The 19,118-nt window shown below is 40.7% G+C and overlaps 1 protein-coding gene across 2 annotated transcripts in view; it reads left to right on the top strand.

Moving 5' to 3' along the window:
* The first annotated feature begins 427 nt into the window (after nt 1-427).
* The window catches only part of PSD3 (pleckstrin and Sec7 domain containing 3), a 576,473-nt gene continuing 557,782 nt past the window's right edge, over nt 428-19,118 (top strand). For both annotated transcript variants that reach the window (XM_088448410.1, XM_088448411.1), the window contains exon 1: nt 428-1,162. In XM_088448410.1, the coding sequence (XP_088304536.1) occupies nt 428-1,162 (735 nt within the window). The remainder of the gene's footprint in view (nt 1,163-19,118) is intronic.

The following is a 19,118-nucleotide window of genomic DNA, read 5'->3' as shown; positions in this document are numbered from 1 at the left end:
ACAGCCCCATTTTTTGGGCCAGAGATTTTAAGTAAACAACAAAACCCATCTGCATGGAGCAGCCCCAGGACTCCAGGGTCGAGAAGGGATTAATTAGTTATGTATGGTGATGCATCTTTCAAAACACAGAAGAATGTCAAAAATACAACATATATAATTAGTACATTCTTTTATTTACTATAAAGTTTACGCAAAAAAAGAAAAAAAAAAGAAAAAATACAATGATAATTTCATATTTGATCTCAGATAATTATAGCTTATAATGATACAGTTATTTATATTCAACATAAGAGCTTAACAAATGTTGTTTATTGGTCTAGGTATGTGGTGTGCAGCAGAAGATGGATTCAGGGTGGTCTCGGGAAAGGTTTGGTACTTTTCCATAGTAGGATATACAACTGTCTCTTGACAAGTTCACGGTGAGGAAATGGCAGAGCAGCAACAGATGAAAACTTCCTTCCTCTATATCCAGCTGATGTCACCAAGCAGATCTGCTGAGCACTCACAGAAGGCGTGTGGCTTGGCAGAGGAAACTTTCTTAGCTACAAGCAGAGAGGCATGTGACACTGGGAGGCCAGATTCTCCTGTGAGAGAAGACACACAGCTTCCCTGCATCAGGCTAAAGACAGAGGCAGACAGCTGTACCCAGAACACAGTGTCATGCTTTCACATCTGCACAGCAATGAGCAATGGCACACAGAGAGCCGAAACTGCTGCCCAAGGGTACACACTGGGTTTTGCCAAAGGCAGAGATACAACTTATCATCACAATCAGGGGACAGGTTTGTTTAATCAGATTAAAGAAACTGCAAGCTACAGATCTGATGTCCCAGTGACAAGTCAGCATGAAACAGGCAATAACTCCTGTCCCTCCTCCAGTCACAATTATGTTTCCAGCTGCTGGAATGTGATGGATCAACCTTCAAGTCCAGCAGAAGAAAAGATGTGGTGGAAAGTGGAGGTATGCAAACCCTCTCTGACAAAGGCACCAATTCTTTTCCCAAGTTCTGACTGTAAAGGTTTCCGGGATGCAGTTGTGGAAAAATCCACTTCATTGGCAGAATTAAGTGACAGATGTTTGGGGAACCGGTTAGAGGGACAGAAGCTAACCACCAGGTACACTGTGTCCCTGACCACTGCTAGTCCTGTCAGACTGGAGAAGGTAAGTCATTCATTTATTGTATATACTTGATGAAGTTTCTTGAGGAACAGTTTTTTGACAAATTGTCACTTAACTTGTGTCTTTTTTAAATGCATAATTTAAAATCTTTCTAGTGGAAGTGATGACTGTCATATGAGGAAATGTTTTGCAGATTATTTTTAATTGACCATAAAACTGAATCTAGTCTGTAGGGGAAGCGTACAACACAGTTACTGTAGTCATGGGCAGAACACAATGCTGCAGTCTAATTTATGGATCTTGACATAATATTAAGTGTATAACAGCTTGATATCTTCAGTGTATCGCCATCCTTATAATAATGTATAAATAAATCTAGAATGACCTAAGAGCAATGCCGATTGTACTTTGGGTGATGCATAATTGATTTTTCCTGCTGTCAGAAAAGTTGGACCTATTTTTACTTGTTTTGATTAGTTTCAATGGAAACATCAATATTACTAAAATAGAAGCAGTACTGTAGATGGTGTTTATTCTCCTCATGCACATATTGTAGTTATTATTATGAGCAATTAATATTGCTTTATGCTTAAATCACAAAAACACCTTTTTTTGCTTGCAAGTTCTTAATTATTTGTTTCCTGACATAAACCCATGATGTTCGTGGGTGTTATAGCTAAATATTAGCCCAGAATGGAATAGATGACTAATGGTTTATGTCCTACAGACTTTAGGGCCTTCCACATTTGAACAACTTTACATCATCTGTTTGTATAAGCTTTGCTTCAAATTTTAACTTTTGTTTCCTTCAATTTTTAACCAAAGACTTTAATTCTACAAGGGCGAGTCAGACTTGTCTTGTGTTGTGGCATCCTCCCTAGATATGACACAAATTGCTCAGTGGACACCATTGTGTCTAATGCAGAGAGATTAGATCATTTGGGATGTAGTCGGCAGTTGGCATGCCGGCAAACACACTGCCGGTGCTCAGCATCCCGGTACCAGAATCCCTACGACTGCGATCCCGATGGCGAGTATTAGGGTTAGGGTTAGGATTAGGTTCAGAGTTAGGCACTAGGGGATGGGGTTAGGGAAATGGTTAGATTACTTACCTGCATGTGTCGTTATTCCGGAGTCGGGATTATGACCACCAGCATTCTGTGTGCCGGGATCACGTACCCAAACCGATGATTTATATCATATCCAAGGTCAACAGAATAAGGCAGTGGTTTGCAAACTGGGTGCCGTGGCACCCTGGGGTGCCTCAGGACACTTGTGCAGGGGTGCCTCAGGTTGGTGGTCCAGCACCAAATAAAATTATTTTTAGTTAGTGTGATAGGTAAAACCAGTGCTAATGGCTGCCAATCAAAAAAATATGTGGACAAAAAGAAGTGCAGCCCTGTCACCCACCACATAACGGAACATAAGGGTGACATATAAACACAATTTATTTTATTTAATTTTTGATGAATTTCTCTGTAAGAAATTTTTGGCCCAGAGGTGCCGTGAAAAAAATGCTGATGGTCTAGTACGCCGTGATTCCAAAAAGTTTGGGAACCACTGGAATAAGGGATGTATTTAGTAAAAGCTGCATTAGCGTATCTACAAACTGATTAATTAAAAGTGACTGGAGTTTGAAAACCCTTCTAAGTCATGCAAATGTTATTGCTTTAGGATATGTTTCTGCAAAAGGTGCTTCAGGCATGAAAGCTCCAAACATCCCACATTAGTCAGTACTGTACATATAAGTCTTTGGTCTGAGAGACTCAATGGGTTAAGGTGGTCAGAGCTTCTCAATGACTAGTGGCTGACAAAACATGGCAAATGTATTATACATAAAATACAATATATATTTTAGATTTGTTTCCAGAAATATATTCACCAAAAGAAAAAAATTTAATCTTTTTGCATTTGTATTATATGGTTTCATACTTATTATTTAAGCACGTTGTTCACTTATTTTCAGCGACGTTATTTGATCCTATCTTTCAGGGGTACACAGTCATCATGTCGACAGTGACTATGTCGCCATGAGAATGCTGTTGCTTGAATCCCGACATGGTTCTGATGCTATTTAAAGCACTTTAACTATGTAGGTACTATAACTTTAAACCAGTTCCTTAGGTTTAAAATGCTTAAAGTAGCATTAGAACGGTGTCGGGATCCCAGCGCCAGCATTGTCACGCTCAACATCGGCATACTGACTATTGACAAAACATAAAAATCCCTTTTCAGATGCCCTTTAATTGTTCATGAAACCTTGTCACAACTAATGTAAATTACTTATTCAATATGCTTTACTTGAAACATCACTCACTGTATGTCATGCTAGCTACTTATTCCAGCAATAGCTCGTGTCACTTACATAGTTTATAAGTCTATCTGCTGTGGTCCCTCCCTCGTACATCCTGGGCATTGTGGATACTCCAAGAAAAAATGTTTTTTGGGGGGCTATACCGCAAATATTATTTGATAAATAATCCCCTAGTATGTTAAATGAGTAAATACCATCACAAGTGGAATTCCCTTATGATTTGAATACTAACTGTATTATTGACGACCACTAAGTAAAGCAGAACTGCTGTAAATTAAGTGTTAGAACAAATGTAAATATACTTACAATAATATCAGGAGTTCCCCAATATGTTGGTGAAATGAAAGTTTCCCTTCTATCATATACCGCACGCTGCATTCAGTTAAAATAATCATTAGTAAACTAAAGAGTACTTGTCAATTGTGCTGCAGGAGAGGGTAACTTGTATGGTGTCATTCTCATCCCTTATGCTAGCAGGATCTAAAAATCTAATCTTTTTGCAAAACCACTTTTTAACTATGGGCAGTGATAATATAGGTCAAGTGTTTGTGTACTTCTAGAGATTCCAATAAATCAGTTTTCTTCTTGTCTTATGGTCTAATGAAGCCGTTCCCAACTGTAGTCCTCAAGAACCCCCAACAGGCCATGCTGTCAGGATTTCTTTTATCATGCGCAGATGAGTTATATCTATTTGGCTACGTTAGGCATTATCCCACTTGTTACCACATATAAAAATTCTGCAAACATCAGCCAATGGGTATCTGAGGACCAGAGCCAGGCAACACTGGTCTAGAGAAAAGGTTTCACCACTGTGTACCTGTCCATTCTTCATAATTTAATTTCTTCACTATTCAGCTCAATATTACATGGAAACTAAACTCTTCATATGTCTGTTGATTGGTCATTTAACTTGATGTGTCTCATCTGCAAAAGACATTCACAAAGTTAAAACCATGTTTAAAAAAAACTTTAACTGATCATTCATACTGAATGGCTGACACATGATCCATATTGATTCTGCCTGTAATCTCATTCTGTTGACATCACCACCTCTACTGGGAAAATATACTGTTTCTAACCATCATAAGTGTGATAAAAAAAAAATACTGGTTGTGTTGTGTCTATTTAGAGGGGAAATAACAGTCCTAGAAATCAGAAAATAGATTAAAATAATTTAAATATATTAAAAATAATAAATGGAATATGCTATAAATTGGCACAACTAATTATAAATCAAGACAATAAATCATATTATATACAAGACAATATGACCATAAAAGGATTATTCAAGTTTTAAAATCCTCACTGATAATTGCTTAGAATAAATGGTGTAAACTATAAATGAGGTATTTGAATCGGGATATAGCTATGAGACCGGTGGCCACTTGGGGATGTAGTTATAAGACTGACGGCAAGGGATTTAACAAAAAATCGAAATACCGACGCCTATGTTAAGCCCGATGCCGGAATGCAGAGGACCCCAGTCCGAACGAAGATTAGTACGGGGCGCCCTTAGCGTTAGCTGCGGGGGGGGGAGGATTAGGGAGTCTAGTGGGGTTAGGGTTAGGTTTGGGAGGGGAGATTAGGTCTAGGCACCCACGGGGGGGTGGGGTTAGTTTTAGGCACTAGGGGGGAGATTAGGTCTAGGCACCCACGGGGGGGTGGGGTTAGTTTTAGGCACTAGGGGGGAGATTAGGTCTAGGCACCCCCGGGGGGGGGGGTTAGGGTTAGGCACCACTAAGGGAGGGTTAGGGTACTTACCTGCCCCAGTCGGGATCTTCATCCGTCGGGCATCCGCTGTCGTGATAGACAGCAGCCAGTATTTCAATCACTTTCCATTGAATCTATGTGAAGTGACAAATTATGGAAGTTCCCATACATACAAATGACTGGTAAATAGTAATTTTAGCTTTGTAATAAAAAGTATTAGATAAGTCACAACTTCTGCACACAATTATCAGACTTTCAGCAGTGTTAGCTCTGAAACGTAAGCAATAAAGTCCCCGTACATGTAGCCGCTATCGTCTGCTGACGGTGGGGTGGGGGATTTTGTAATGTTAAATATCCCCGATCTGCCGACGGATCACCTATCATTTTTGAGTCTTCCAATAAAGTGAACGTAGATAAAACCAGTCAGCTCCTAACTGTCGTTTTTCAAACACAGCCTGTCACATGGCAGTTAGGAGCTGATTGACTGGTACTTTATCTCCATTCACTTTATCTCCATCCAAGGCTTAGTAAATAGACCCCTAATTCTGTGGAATAATGTGTATATGCTTCCTCTTCCTCCAATCTACATATCTCTCAGCACATCACATCTTTGATCTCACAAAACCCTGTCCAAACCACACGCCAATCCACCAAAACCAAACCCATTTCCTGTTAGGACATGCTCAATTTTGCTACCATAAATCTAATTTGCTGAAATGGTAGGTTTCAGAAAAAAAATCTAACTTTAAATGTGTTTCCTGTAAATTAATTTTATTATATGTATATTTCTTATGTAAATTGAGTATAAATCTGGGGCGCAGATAAGGAAGGGGGGCGGGTACTATAAATCCAAGCCTGTTGAGCCTGCAGGGCCCGGCTCAGCTGCTGAGTGGGGTATTGCCCCCATTGCAGCGTGTGACGCCACCTTGCAGCACTGTCATATTATTTTTCTAGCTTTTTTAGGGGGTGTGGCCACGCTTCCCAGTACCTGAAACCTTGTCAGCTCTCGATGCTCCTGGTTGTAATACCAAAAAAGAACAATTAACCAATGGGAGACAACTATGGAAACTGGTGCTTAGGTAACTGTGCTGTTTTTTTTTTTTTTAAAGTAACAGAGCAACCAATCAGATTGATTTTATATTTCTAGTATTGTTTACAACGATGTTTCTCAACTCAGTCCCCTAACAGTCCTGGTTTTAAGGATACTTCACTGAGCACAGGTAACTTAAATAGTACCTCTGCAAAGCATGAATATTCTTAAAACCTGGGCTAGTTTGGTAAACATACATCTGTTTGGTTGCTGTAGATCTCAACATTTTTTTTGCAGCATTACCTGTGCTTTGATTATCCTAATTGTTCCCTAATATATTTAAAAAATGAATGACAGATAATGATTGACATGCCTATCAAGTCTTATAGCAAGATAAACATCATATTTGTATCTGCTTTTGAAGAAGTGCTTATCAGAAAATATATTTATCTAGGATCTATTATGTTAATTTAAACTGAACTATTTAAATATTCAATTCGATATGAATTGAAGTTTTTTTTTCTCCATTCAGATTAATTACATAATTTAAAAAAAAAAATTTAATTCATGAAAACCCCACAAGGTGGCACTATAGCTATAATATAATATAAACCTATGCATCGTTACTTTACAAATATTATTGCTTTAATGAATATAAAAGCCCAGTGATTTACAGTTTATTGTTGAAATGCTTTCAGCAAGAAAATTAAATTTCTGTTTCCAGTTGAATTAGCACTAATGTATTAGATGTATAGCTCACTACTGATGAGTCACACTGTGGCCAGATCAGCTTCAGACGGAACTGCAAAGCTGCTCGCAAGCAGCTTTGCAATTCCGTCTGTGCTGATATGGTATTGTAGCAGGAGGCATCACACCTCCTGCTGCATTATGTATCCGAGCTGCATTGTCCAACGCGGCATCGGATACATTGCGGGACATCGGCCGGCATCGGATACTACCGTGGGACATCGGCAATCTGCGTTCAGCAGTGCAGTAGCGTGCGCTGCTTACTCAGGCCCTGTGTGTCATCAGCTGAGTGCTCTCTATCAAAAGTCAAAACTGGTGCCAGAGTGATTTGCTTGGTTTCCTTGGAAACTGGTTACTCGCCCATTGATACCAGACATAAATGTGCATAGATTGATGTATATCTTTAGGTGCAAGAGGAAAGGGATGTAAAAATACATTTGCCATGGGAGTTCTGACATATTATTTTGCTGGACAATTTTGAAACCTATTTGTTTCACAAATAATGAGAAAGATTGGTAATTTAAGAACTAATTGCATCTGTCTGATGCTATTGTTAGTCTGATGAACAGATCCTACAACTATCTGTGTGTCGCTGAAAATACTGTATAAAAAAAAGAAAATAACTGGTTTATTTTAGTAAGTGTTAGCTTCGTAGTGTACTATTTAGAGGTGTTTTATGCTAACTTGTTTGTTCAAGTTTATGTTTGAAACAGAACTTCTATTTGTTTATTTGGCCACTTAAAAAGATGAAAACTATATGAATGGATTGTTATAAATGAACAATTTTCAAATTACTGGTGAAACTTGTACTCTTTATACATTTTGTTAAATTGCATTTATTAATTTGTTTAGGGACACACTGTCTAGATGAATACAACTGCAGTGGCTCTTACTGACTACAATGGATATATTATATCTTCCCCAGTCTTTGTGCCAATAGTACAACAACAGATCAAGTCCAAAAGCAACAAAAACCCACTTGAATGTTAATAAGCTCGGTCAGTCACTTTCGCAGAGTGAAACAATGCATATTTCATTCAGTGCTGTATGAAAGGAGAAGTAAGGCCGAGCAGGATTTTTTTGCTTTGTAGCTTGAGAAACGGACCAGTCAGACACCAGCTGAGGTAATGATGTAGATGGTTTCACTGGAATCTCAAGTGACGTCTGTTTGCATCACTGGGACAAAGCCTTAATCAGACAGGCACAGTTGCGGTTGCGCAAAGTATGAAACTTATTCCTAGGGCTTTTAAGCTTACAGAGTCATTTATTTTTATTTATCTGAGATACTACACAGCTTTTCTGTGCTCTCAGCATTGAATGAAAGATAATGAGATGCAGATAACAGAAGATGTATTGCATCAATATTTGTTAAACAGGCTTCCCCATACAAAGGCATAGGGCAGCTATCTCCGGAAATATCCAAGATGTCAGTATTATCGCTGGTTATAACCCTTTGTTGTATAGGGTGTAGTAAAACTTTTTGCTCTTTAATAAATCGGCTCCTCAATCTTATATCTTTTACCTTTTTTGTTTTCAGGTTGTTTTCCTTCTATTCTCCACTAGGGGGCTTTAGGAATGAAGTGAACAATTCTTGTAACTCAGATAAATAAAAATAAATGACTCTGTAAGCTTAAAAGCCCTAGGAATAAGTTTCATACTTTGCGCAACCGCAACTGTGCCTGTCTGATTAAGGCTTTGGCCCAGTGATGCAAACAGACGTCACTTGAGATTCCAGTGAAACCATCTACATCATTACCTCAGTTGGTGCCTGACTTGTCCGTTTCTCAAGCTACAAAGCAAAAAAATCCTGCTCAGGATCACTCTGCAGCTAACCACAGCAATTAAAGTAACAACCCTCCAAATAAAATGATAAATTACATAAAATGCTGTTAATGTAGCTCTGAGAGTCTCTGATTTTTTATTACAACAGACTGTGATAAGTTCTGTCCAGTGCAGTCAGAAGTCCAGCTTGAAGTCAACTCCTTTCTCTCGTGAAATCAGGAAGTACTGTAAAGAGAGATAACCTGACTGGGATCTTTTATAGATAAATGTATAGCAAGTCTACTGCGCTCAACCATTAACTGTGGCATGTGTGAGTGTAATCAAAAACCTGATGAGAACTGGAATAGCTGATTAGTATCTTTATTGGGTAATGTTATACAACTTATATATACAGTATGTGTTCACTGACAAGCAGTGTATATCATGTTGTAACCCTGTTTTATAGCAACATAACGGCGTGAGGAACAATGGGGGGTAAAAAAGTTTCCACAGTGGATACAGAACTGAACAATGGTGACCTCTGGTCTTAGGTGTAAACAGTTCCTGTAGTATAGGAGAAAGTCACTGAATCTTCACAGAGCTGTTGGGCATATGTATACCTTAAAGTTTCTGTGTATGTGTCGTGGTAAATCTAGTCTCCAGGTGGATGAATGGTAGTCACTACCCGGAGGGTAGAGTAAAGATTAAACAGTACCTTTAAGGTGTGCAGTAAGCGGCGTCCCGCTTATCTGCTGTGCGTTCTACCTGGTCCTGTGGTGCTGCTTGGGCTGCAAAACATGTGGTGGTGGATGGCAGTGTCGCCAATCAGGTGTGTAGGTGTCTGGTGCAGAGTTTCAGCGGGTTCACTTCTCAGGCGGAGTTGCTGCCAGCAGTTCTCTATGTGAAGATCACCATCAAGGCTTCGATCCGGTGGGAGTGTAAACTTTTCGGGTGGTGCTCACCGCGGCTGTCTCTAGTGCAGGACTTTATATGATCTTTTATAGATATGCTGGACTGAACCATCCATACAAACCGGAATGGGGAACTCAAACAAGTAGAGCACATCCCTATTAACATTTCATTTACACCCCACTGCAAAAAAGGTTATGTACAATCGAGATTATAATAAGCAATAAAAATGTATCATTAAATAATCAAAAATAAAACATTTGCATTAGCCTCGCGCCAAGGGGCTTCAAATGATTTTCTGTGAATTGAGGCATAAACTCAAATTTGCAGATGCGTGTATGCCATAAGCTTGTAGAAATAAGCCTTTTTAAGTCTTGCTACCATATTTAGGATAGAGTGAGCTCTGCATTGTATAGCCAGCAAGACGTATTACAGCCTCACACTTCAATTGTACTGTACCACATCCCTCTCACTGCTCTATGGACGGTATTAGATCAGGGCAGTAAACCCAATTGAAACAACCACCTTCACGTGCTTGTCTTTCATCTTACGGGTCTATGTCAAGGCACCTCTTTCTCTAGCTGTATATATATGGATCCATCCTACAAGTCTGTAGGCGGAATGCACTATTCTCACAAATGTGGTCAAACCTCAGAAAATTGAATTTTCTGAGGTTTGCTTGCATCCCCATATGCATCAAACTCCGGAAAGCAAAGCTTTGTAGAGCTTGTTCCAATGGGCAACACCATATATAGATCTATAGATGGCGTTGCCTAATAGAAGCCTATGGGCTTCTTTTCGAGAGACCCCCATGTGCCCCACGGCTCACCCCACATGCCCCGCTGCTCACGCGTGCGCCGGTCGATGGCCGCACATGCGCAGAAGGACTCCCAGGTCATAAACCCAGAAGCCCATTCAGCACAAAGGACCGTTCTTATCAGAAGATCTGTCCTTTGCTTAATTCTTCATGCATACGTTGTTGGTGCATCCCTCCCTGTTTGAGATTGACAGACCTGCAGAAAGAAACAAGTGGGTTAGAGGCTTAGTGAAGTGGTTAACTTCCCACTTCACTAAGCCAGTCTCTGCAAATATGCGCATGTATAAGGCAGCGAGCCAGCTTGGAAATTCAGTTACTTTAATAAAAAACAAATTAAATATATTTATATTATTTTTTTTTATTTTATATTTTAAAAATCCATTAACAAATGAACAAATAAAATATATATATTTTTAATGCTTTTTCATCCTGAGATGATGAAAACAGAACAGGTATTGCGGTGGAAGCATACACACACAGGGGGGAGAAGAAAGGAACTGGCACTCATAGGGACATATTCAATTGGGCACAAGGTTTAGCGAGGTAGAAAAACCTTGCGCTTCTAGCCCCAATTTTGGATTACCTCTGGTATGCATGCTCCCGATACCTGTGATATCCAATTTAAAAAAAGTGGTAGTGGGGTTTTCAGAGCTGAAAACTCCACGCCGTGTGAAAAAAAAAGATACTAACCTGCCCGGGGGTCTGTGGCTCCCGGTGGCCTCCCTCCATCTTGTTACTGGGTAGGGAGTCCCTGGGCCTGCTGGGAGGCTCCGGGGGCTGGTGGAAGGAGCAGGGGCTGATGGGAGGTGCAGTTCTCCCTGCGCCCATTACAGGGGGAGGGTACACATGGCGGAATCACACATCGGGGCTCCCTCACACATACACTCATGCACATACACACACTCACTTCCAATTGCTGAATTAGTCCTCACGGGGGGTGTCGCTGGGGTCCCAGAGCAAGTCCCACTGATTTTTCCTAAAATTAACCATTTTAGGAAAAATCAGACTTGCACTGGAGGTGTTAAAAATAAACTTCCGGAGCTCATTATCTAAAAAAACCCTTCACCTATTTGAATAGTAAAAATCTTGCATTTTTGCTATTCTCGCCCCCAATTGAATATGCCCCATGATGTGGAGACATTAAGGGGGAGATGTATTAATGGCAAAATGCGGTAAAACCCCCGAAAATGCAGTTTTCGGGGGTTTTACCGCATTCCCCGTATGTATTAAGCAGCAGAATGCGCTGCATTCTGCTGCTTCGCGTCGCTAGGTAACGCCACCTTCAGGTGGCGTTACCCAATAGAAGCCTATGGGCTTCTTAGCGTGACGCTTGGGGCTGGGAGGGATCCGATCGGATCCCTCCCATGAGCCCCCGCGGCCCGCGTCCTTCTGCGCATGCGCAGAAGGACTTCTGGGTGTTCAACCCGGAAGTCCCTCTGCCCGGCAGCATCGCAAAGGACAGCTCTCATCGAGAGAGCTGTCCTTTGCGAAATCCTTGGTACATACCGCGGTAATGAACTGCGGTATGTACGCGAAGTCAGGGGGGATGTACCGCAACGGCGATGTCGCCGTTAATACATCTCCCCCTATATATAGTAGAATAAGATGTTGGTTTCTTCATTTTTTCAAGCTCCTATAGGAATCTCGGCCACAAGTTCCTTTCTGGGGAGCTCGGCTCAGCTAGCAAAATACAATTGAAGGAGGTTGGTGATCAGTGGTGAAATGTGAAGGGAGGTAAAGTAGTGTGACCTGACCACATTGGTTTTGATTTAGAAGGTTTAGAAGGCAGTCCAGCTGTGTTGGGAAGACTCACGTCGCACATGCCTCAGACTCTCTCCAGCGGGGGCAGGGAGACGGGGGCGCTCATTATAATTTGTAATGGGCCTGACCATTGCTGTTACTAGTTTTATGCTGGCTTGCTACTAGTACATTAGATGCCTTATTTGTTTCAGGTTCTCTGTTTTATGGTATGTAATTGTAATTAAACAATTTAAACAAAATAAGTAGTCGGTTATGCATATTATGCATGAAGAAAACAGGATGGTAAAGAAGTAAGTACAGGCAATGGCAGTTGTGTGTATCTCCCAAATTGCAGAGATTACAGGCATTCTATCATGTAAAGCTCCTGGTAATATGTAGGTGCAATATATTAATAAATGGTAATAAATAAAATAAAGAGAAAGAACCAATGGTTGTTTTTTTATTCCAATATATTATGGTTGTAATAGGGCAGCACCCCCATATTTAAGAATTTATTGATATATATGATTTTGGGGCCATTCATATAATACTAAACAATAATCTATGTAGAGTGCAGACATACCCTCTTTTCTCTTTGTGTACGATTTAATAAATAAAATAAAAAATAATATGAACTACCAAGGAGTTACGTAGTAGGTCTTGGGGTTTATTTCAGTGAAAAACTTATTTTGAATAGATATACTTTAAACATATTTAAGTGAAAACTATTATTTTGATGATGTTTATCTAAAGATTTAAAGAGGCATTCAGGCGGCAATTCAATTGTTGTGCGCCCAACGGTGCAATTCAATTGTTGCCCTGTTAGGGCGTGAATGCTGCAGGTGGACGCATTTCTGCTCGACCCCTCCAGAGGTGGCAAGCAGAAATGTGCGAAAAGTCCTAGATTTGGGCACCCAAACTGCTGTTTTTGGCATGCTAAGCAGGACTTTAGACGGGTTTAGCAATTTTACGCAGCTAAACCTGATCTATTTGGAAGCAACATGCACGAAAAGGCATAGATGCCCCAATAACAATTAAATATCGCCCCCCAATTTCCCGTCACTTTAGACAGGAGATCGGGCGCAATAGAACTATTTCATTGCCCCATCCCACCCCAGAAAAGTTAAATGTTTTTCCACAATGAAACATGTGAATGTGTTTTCCCAATTTTATTGATAATGGGTTACTTGTTTTTGATCTGTTTATTACATACACTGGAGCTTTGCTGGCTCCACTCTCTCATAATGAAGTTATTAGGAATGTCTGATAGCTGTTGAACACCAGTAACTGAAAAAAAGGGAGCCAGCCATTGATATTGAGCATTATGATTGCCACCATATATAGTATATTTTGTCGACATTCATCATGTCCTCGTGGTGGTGGGGAAAGTCGTCATGGTTGTAATGTCGACATGCTCGACATTCGATATGTCGACATTCATCATGTTGTCAGTGAAGCCATGTCTACATGATTAGAATGTTCTCAAAACCTTCCTGGTGGTACATCTGTGACTTACCTTGTTCAGCGGGTCCAGAGGCTCCAACAGTTGTTTCCGTGTTCGGGGTGACGTGATGACTGCCAGCTGTGATGGAGTGGTTGGCGATGAGTAAAGCCTGCATAAATGTTGACATTTGCTATGCTGACATCATAACTGTCGACATTGTGGTGTCAACAGGATGTTTGTTGACATTTTGAATGTATGCATACAATGCTATAATACCTACCCTGACAGATACTGTACATGCAGTTGACACTCAGCAAGAACTCAGCTTGTAAAACAGTTATATGTTCATAACTCAAACAGTGATCACTTATACAGACGTGAATAGATGCATCTTACATGTCATTACAGTCTTTACATGTTTCCGTGTGTAATTCCATTTTAAATCAGTTGTCATATAGAACACGTTCAGTTATTTTTCTACCTCCCTATATACATTTGTTATCGTTTGCTGGTCAGGAGCAGGAAGTTTTTATTGCATGCCAGCTAGGCAACGCTTCAAATGTTTATATCCCTTAAATGACTCATTCAATCTTGCTTTAGACTTGCAATCTATAAAGGCATTAAGCGTGTTGGAACAAATTATAAGCTGCTGTTAATAGGCATTCATGTTAAGCCAAATTTGTCAACATTATTAGCATATGCTGTTTGGATGCATTTGGAGGTTTCTATAGAGCTGTAATTGCTTTTTTTTATCAAATGTAAAAATGCTCCATACCAAGGTGTGCAATATGGCTTCAACAAACCCCATAGCAATATTTGGGGAAGAGTCAGGCGATCAGTGTCTACCCTCTCGAAGGCCCTGCTCTTCTATTTTGAGAATGTGTGAGGACAACACAAGTGATCATAAGAGCATAAGGCATAGACACATTGGCGTATCTATAATGGGTGCAGGGTGTGCAGTGCAACGGGCTCCTGGGTGACCCACACCGCACACCCTGCACCCAAATAATTATTATTCTTACCTCTCCGGAGTCCCGCGTCAGCCGGTGCTGCAGGCTAAAATCACCGGGAAAATGGCACAGTGGTCTATCTTTCAGCAGTTTGCGCATGCGCACTAGAATTATCTTAAGGAACTTAGCATGGGCGCCATGTTCCCAGACACCTGCACATGTGCAGTAGACACTGGCATAATGCCAGCCTACTGCACTGCCAGAGAGGAGGGGTCCCACACGGAGGCTGCACACGGGCCCCCTCCTTTCTTAAACTGCTCCTGTATAAATGGCCCCCCTCACCTCTAAGCCCCATAAAGGACACCCCCCCTCCATTGGCAGTAGTCCAGCCACTGCCCAGCACTGCTTGCAGTTTTCTTCTTTCAGTTTACAATATATGCCCATGGGCGTATTTATAAAGGCTGAAAGAATAAATATAAGATAGTAGCGCTAAAAACTTAATTGATTCTTTATACTGTATATTGCACCAATCCATTAATAACCTTGCATATCTGATGATTCTAAATATTTAATATAGGCATCAGTTAAAATCAGTACATATAAAAAAAAGTGAACAATGTATCAATCTTATCAGCTGTATATTTTCAAAACCCACATAGGGAAAGCAAATAGTACAAATATCCTGGTGAAACAATCACTCTGGCTTGTTCCTATTAATAACACTGGGCCCAATTAAAAAGTGATTTAGTGCTGGGACTCTTATTCTTGTGGGGGCATAGTCTGCAAAATGTATAGTTCCAGTAGGGGCACCGCTGGAGGATAATGTCTCATAATTGTGGATATACAATGAATAGTATCCAATGCAATTTGCAAGTCCTCACCAATAATGCGATGTCACAGTAGCAGAACCTCATCCACTGGTATGGAGATAATTCCAATACCGAAGGTAGTCCCAAGCAAAAGATGGAATAAGAAGGTCCAGTGCTGGTTCAAGCAGTTTCCACAACAAATGGGGTTCTTAGAATGTATGTGGGTGCTCACTGACGCGTTTCGCTGCTGTCCTGTGCAGCTTTATCACTGTATGTCCATGTATCAATGTTAGAAATATTTACCCTCTTAATTGGACAGCTGATTGCGCCTGGTGCAGGTAATTAATCAATTAAATTAATTTCTAAAACCATTCATAAAACACATATTTGAATATAGCGACTCGAAGGCAGGCTTACTCTACAAATTAGTAATATAATTAGGAAAAGAAAGATATTAATAGGTATCACTGTATTCCGTGTCAGAGATGGATTTCCGGTGATTGGACTGCAAGCGTGGTCACATGATGTTTAGAGTGTCTCAATATACACTAACCTGAACTTTCCTTATTAGATATTCTAATGGATGTCCATGTCACCCAGTGCACAGTTGTCTCATCGGGGAGATCCCCGAAAGGCACGATTAGCGCTCAATTACAGGGGGGTTCGTAACTTCCTAGTCTGCGATTCACCAGAAGCTTCCAGTGTTTGAACCGCAGGAAGTGGTGTCACTTCCTGTCTATGGAACACAGACAGCGATCTCTCATATAGTTTTGTATTTTCAATCGGAAACGCATTTGTTTTGTTTTTAACCCATGGGGGTCCATGTTAACAGTGTAATTATAATTATTTGGGTATCCAATTGAATAAATAATACTCCATTGGAAAAAATACATTTGTTTATGGTTGGCATGGTAACCACCCTAGTGCTATTCTTATCAGGGCAAAAACCTCCTTGGTATTAGGTATTTTACATAAGTAAAATACTTAGAAAATATAAATATAATAAAAAAGACACACATCGATCACATAGAATCAAATGTTGTTACATAGAAACTAATTTGAAAGGATAAGTGGAATATGGGGACAAAATGGTTGTATCACAAGGTATATAGAAGGTTGTAAACAATGCTACAGCAAGGAATACTCAGATCTATATTAATCAATACTAGTCATATAACTATATTCAGTTCCACCGATTCATTAAGACCGTTTGGGAAAATAGAGTTAGTCTTGAACATCCAGAAAACCTCTTTCTTGCACACGTTCCTAAACCTGTCTCCCCCTGTGGTGTCATTTTAATATATTCCAGACCCACTATTTTGAGGCACTTAGGGTCTCCATTATGTATGTCTCTATAATGTTTAGATACAATGTGGGTGGGGACCATATTTAATATATTCCTGCGATGTTCTAGAAAGCGGACTTTAAGGGGACGAGTCGTCCTTCCAATAAATTTCAAATTGCAACTGCAACCAGCATATATATAACATATGCTGAATCGCAATTCATAAAGTTGTTTTATTACATATGACTTCTCCTCTCCTGCAATTTTGATAGTACATGTTTTGTTTTGTACATAATTACATGTGATACATCTATTCACATTTCAAAAACCTCAGTTGTTTCTTTTGAGCCATTTGGTCGCCACATTTGAATTTACTCCCGATGTTTTTGAGCATTTTAGAAAGCTTGGTGCTAACAGATTTTTAAATTATGTATTCTTACGAAAGACAAAACATGGTTTCTGTGGCAAAATATTCTGTAGTATGTTATTTTGTTTGAGGATATTGTAGTTCTTCTGTACAATTCTCTTAATTTTAGAGCATCTATTATTGTAGGTGGAAATGAACAAAATCTCTCTCTCTAGTTTTTGTTCCTCTTTTGCTTTATTCTGGATTAGGAGATCCTCCCTATTTACTTTTTTAGTTTCCTCAAATGCTTTCCTAACTAGTTGTTCAGGGTAGCCCTGCTTATGTTTCAAAAGATACTAGGTCGGGCAATTTCTCCTGAGGCGCATTTATAAAGGGTGCAGGTAATGTGTACATATCTTGCTCCGGAAAGCGTGTCCCTGCTCCTCCGCAGCACTATCTTTCCAGTGACAAATTCTGGAAGATGGTGCTGCTCAGTGAAAACAAGCTTTCTTGTGCACATGTGTCATCTTCCTGATTATCACTAGGAAGATGGCACTATGGAGGAGGAAGAGGGACCCGCTTGCCGGAGTATGGTAAAATGCAGGGCTTGGAGCTCCTGCTAAGGGGAGGGGACCCTCTGCGTTGATACACTTCTGTAGATGCCTCAGTGTTAATTTCCATCTTCCCCATCTATCTCTCTTTCTCCCTCTCTTATCCCATCTCTCTATGGGGTAGATGTATTAAGCCTTGGAGAGAGATAAAGTGGAGTGAGATAGAGTACCAACCAATTAGCTCCTAGCTGTCATTTTTCAAACACAGTCCCACTTCCTCTTTTCTCTCTCCCTCTTCATGTGGAAGGGAAAAGGGTTCAAGGGAATGGATAAAACAATATTATGTCATGCAGCTTTAAAAGCGTATCACGATGGCTTCACTATAGTCAAAAGCATTTCATCATATATTACAGTAGCTTACACAAATTGATCTTACAGAGAATGTATTATGTACTGTAGCAATGCCTTTCAAAAAAGCTACTAACATGGCTACACCCAATCCGCCATTTTGTTGTGTACTTATAGCCACTAACTATAACTATTAAGGAAGTACCTGGCTATTTTTAAACCATTAAGATGTATGTCATACTTTTATGAGAATATAATCATGTGACTTGTATGCATCATTTGCTGTATTTGAATTTGTGGAACAGTCATAGGGTGGGTCAGTTCTATTGAATTGCTATCATTGCATGCAGAAATAGACCACTCTCTTTCTACTCTCACTCTCTCTCTCTCTCCTCTCTCTCTCTCTCTCTTTTCCGACCATTTTTTTATCTCTCTCCCTCCCCATTTTTTATGTCCCTCACTCACCCCCCCATTAGTCTCTAGCTTTCTGTTCTCTCCCCCCCTCTTTTCACATCACCACAGTGTTTACCTCCCACTGGGAGGCCGGAAGTACTGCCTTTCAGCCCTTTACAGTAGGTCATGCTTGCCGACACTCCTGCAATGGCCGCGAGGCTCCCAAAACTAGGATGGTGCTCCAGGTCCCCCGCAAGAGAGGGCAACGCTCCCGGTCTGGCCGCCACCCTTCCGCACCATCTCTCAGGCATTGTATAGCAGGGGGTGGGCCGGCGATGATGTTATTGTGCCGCCACACTCCCACACTGCCCACCATTGCTGCCGTCACACCCCCTGCATAGCCAACCTGGTTCCCACCTCCCGGGCAGGCTGCTTGGGGGGTGGGGTCTCCTGCTAATCCTGCTCAGGGACTTCTGTCATCTTCTGTGGGGACACATTTAAAGTAGCACATTTGTACAGTTATGTTGGTTGTAACAGATTGTTGTGCCTGTAAGCTGTACAGTTCTGGCCACACTTACTTTTACTTGTCAGAATGTCCAGATGATATGCTAGGTGAAAAATGACTCATTAATAAAAAACACTGGGCCTGATTCAGACCCGGTCACAAGCGCTGAGCGCTCGCAACTGGGTCGATGGTGGCCCAGAGCGCATGCGCACGACGTCGCTCCAGGTCTCGTACCAAAGGGGGCATGCTGTCGATGTTTAGTGACAGCACACCCCCTTTGGCCTTTGGTGAGCGGGCTGGGGGGGTGGCTATCCAGACGGAGGCGTTCCCATGAGAACG

This window comes from Taudactylus pleione, unplaced genomic scaffold, assembly GCF_031769625.1.
Source record: "Taudactylus pleione unplaced genomic scaffold, aTauple2 ptg000454l, whole genome shotgun sequence".
Taxonomy (NCBI): domain Eukaryota; kingdom Metazoa; phylum Chordata; class Amphibia; order Anura; family Myobatrachidae; genus Taudactylus; species Taudactylus pleione.
Note: the sequence above shows the minus strand (reverse complement) of the source record. Positions and strands in the feature narration are given on the sequence as shown.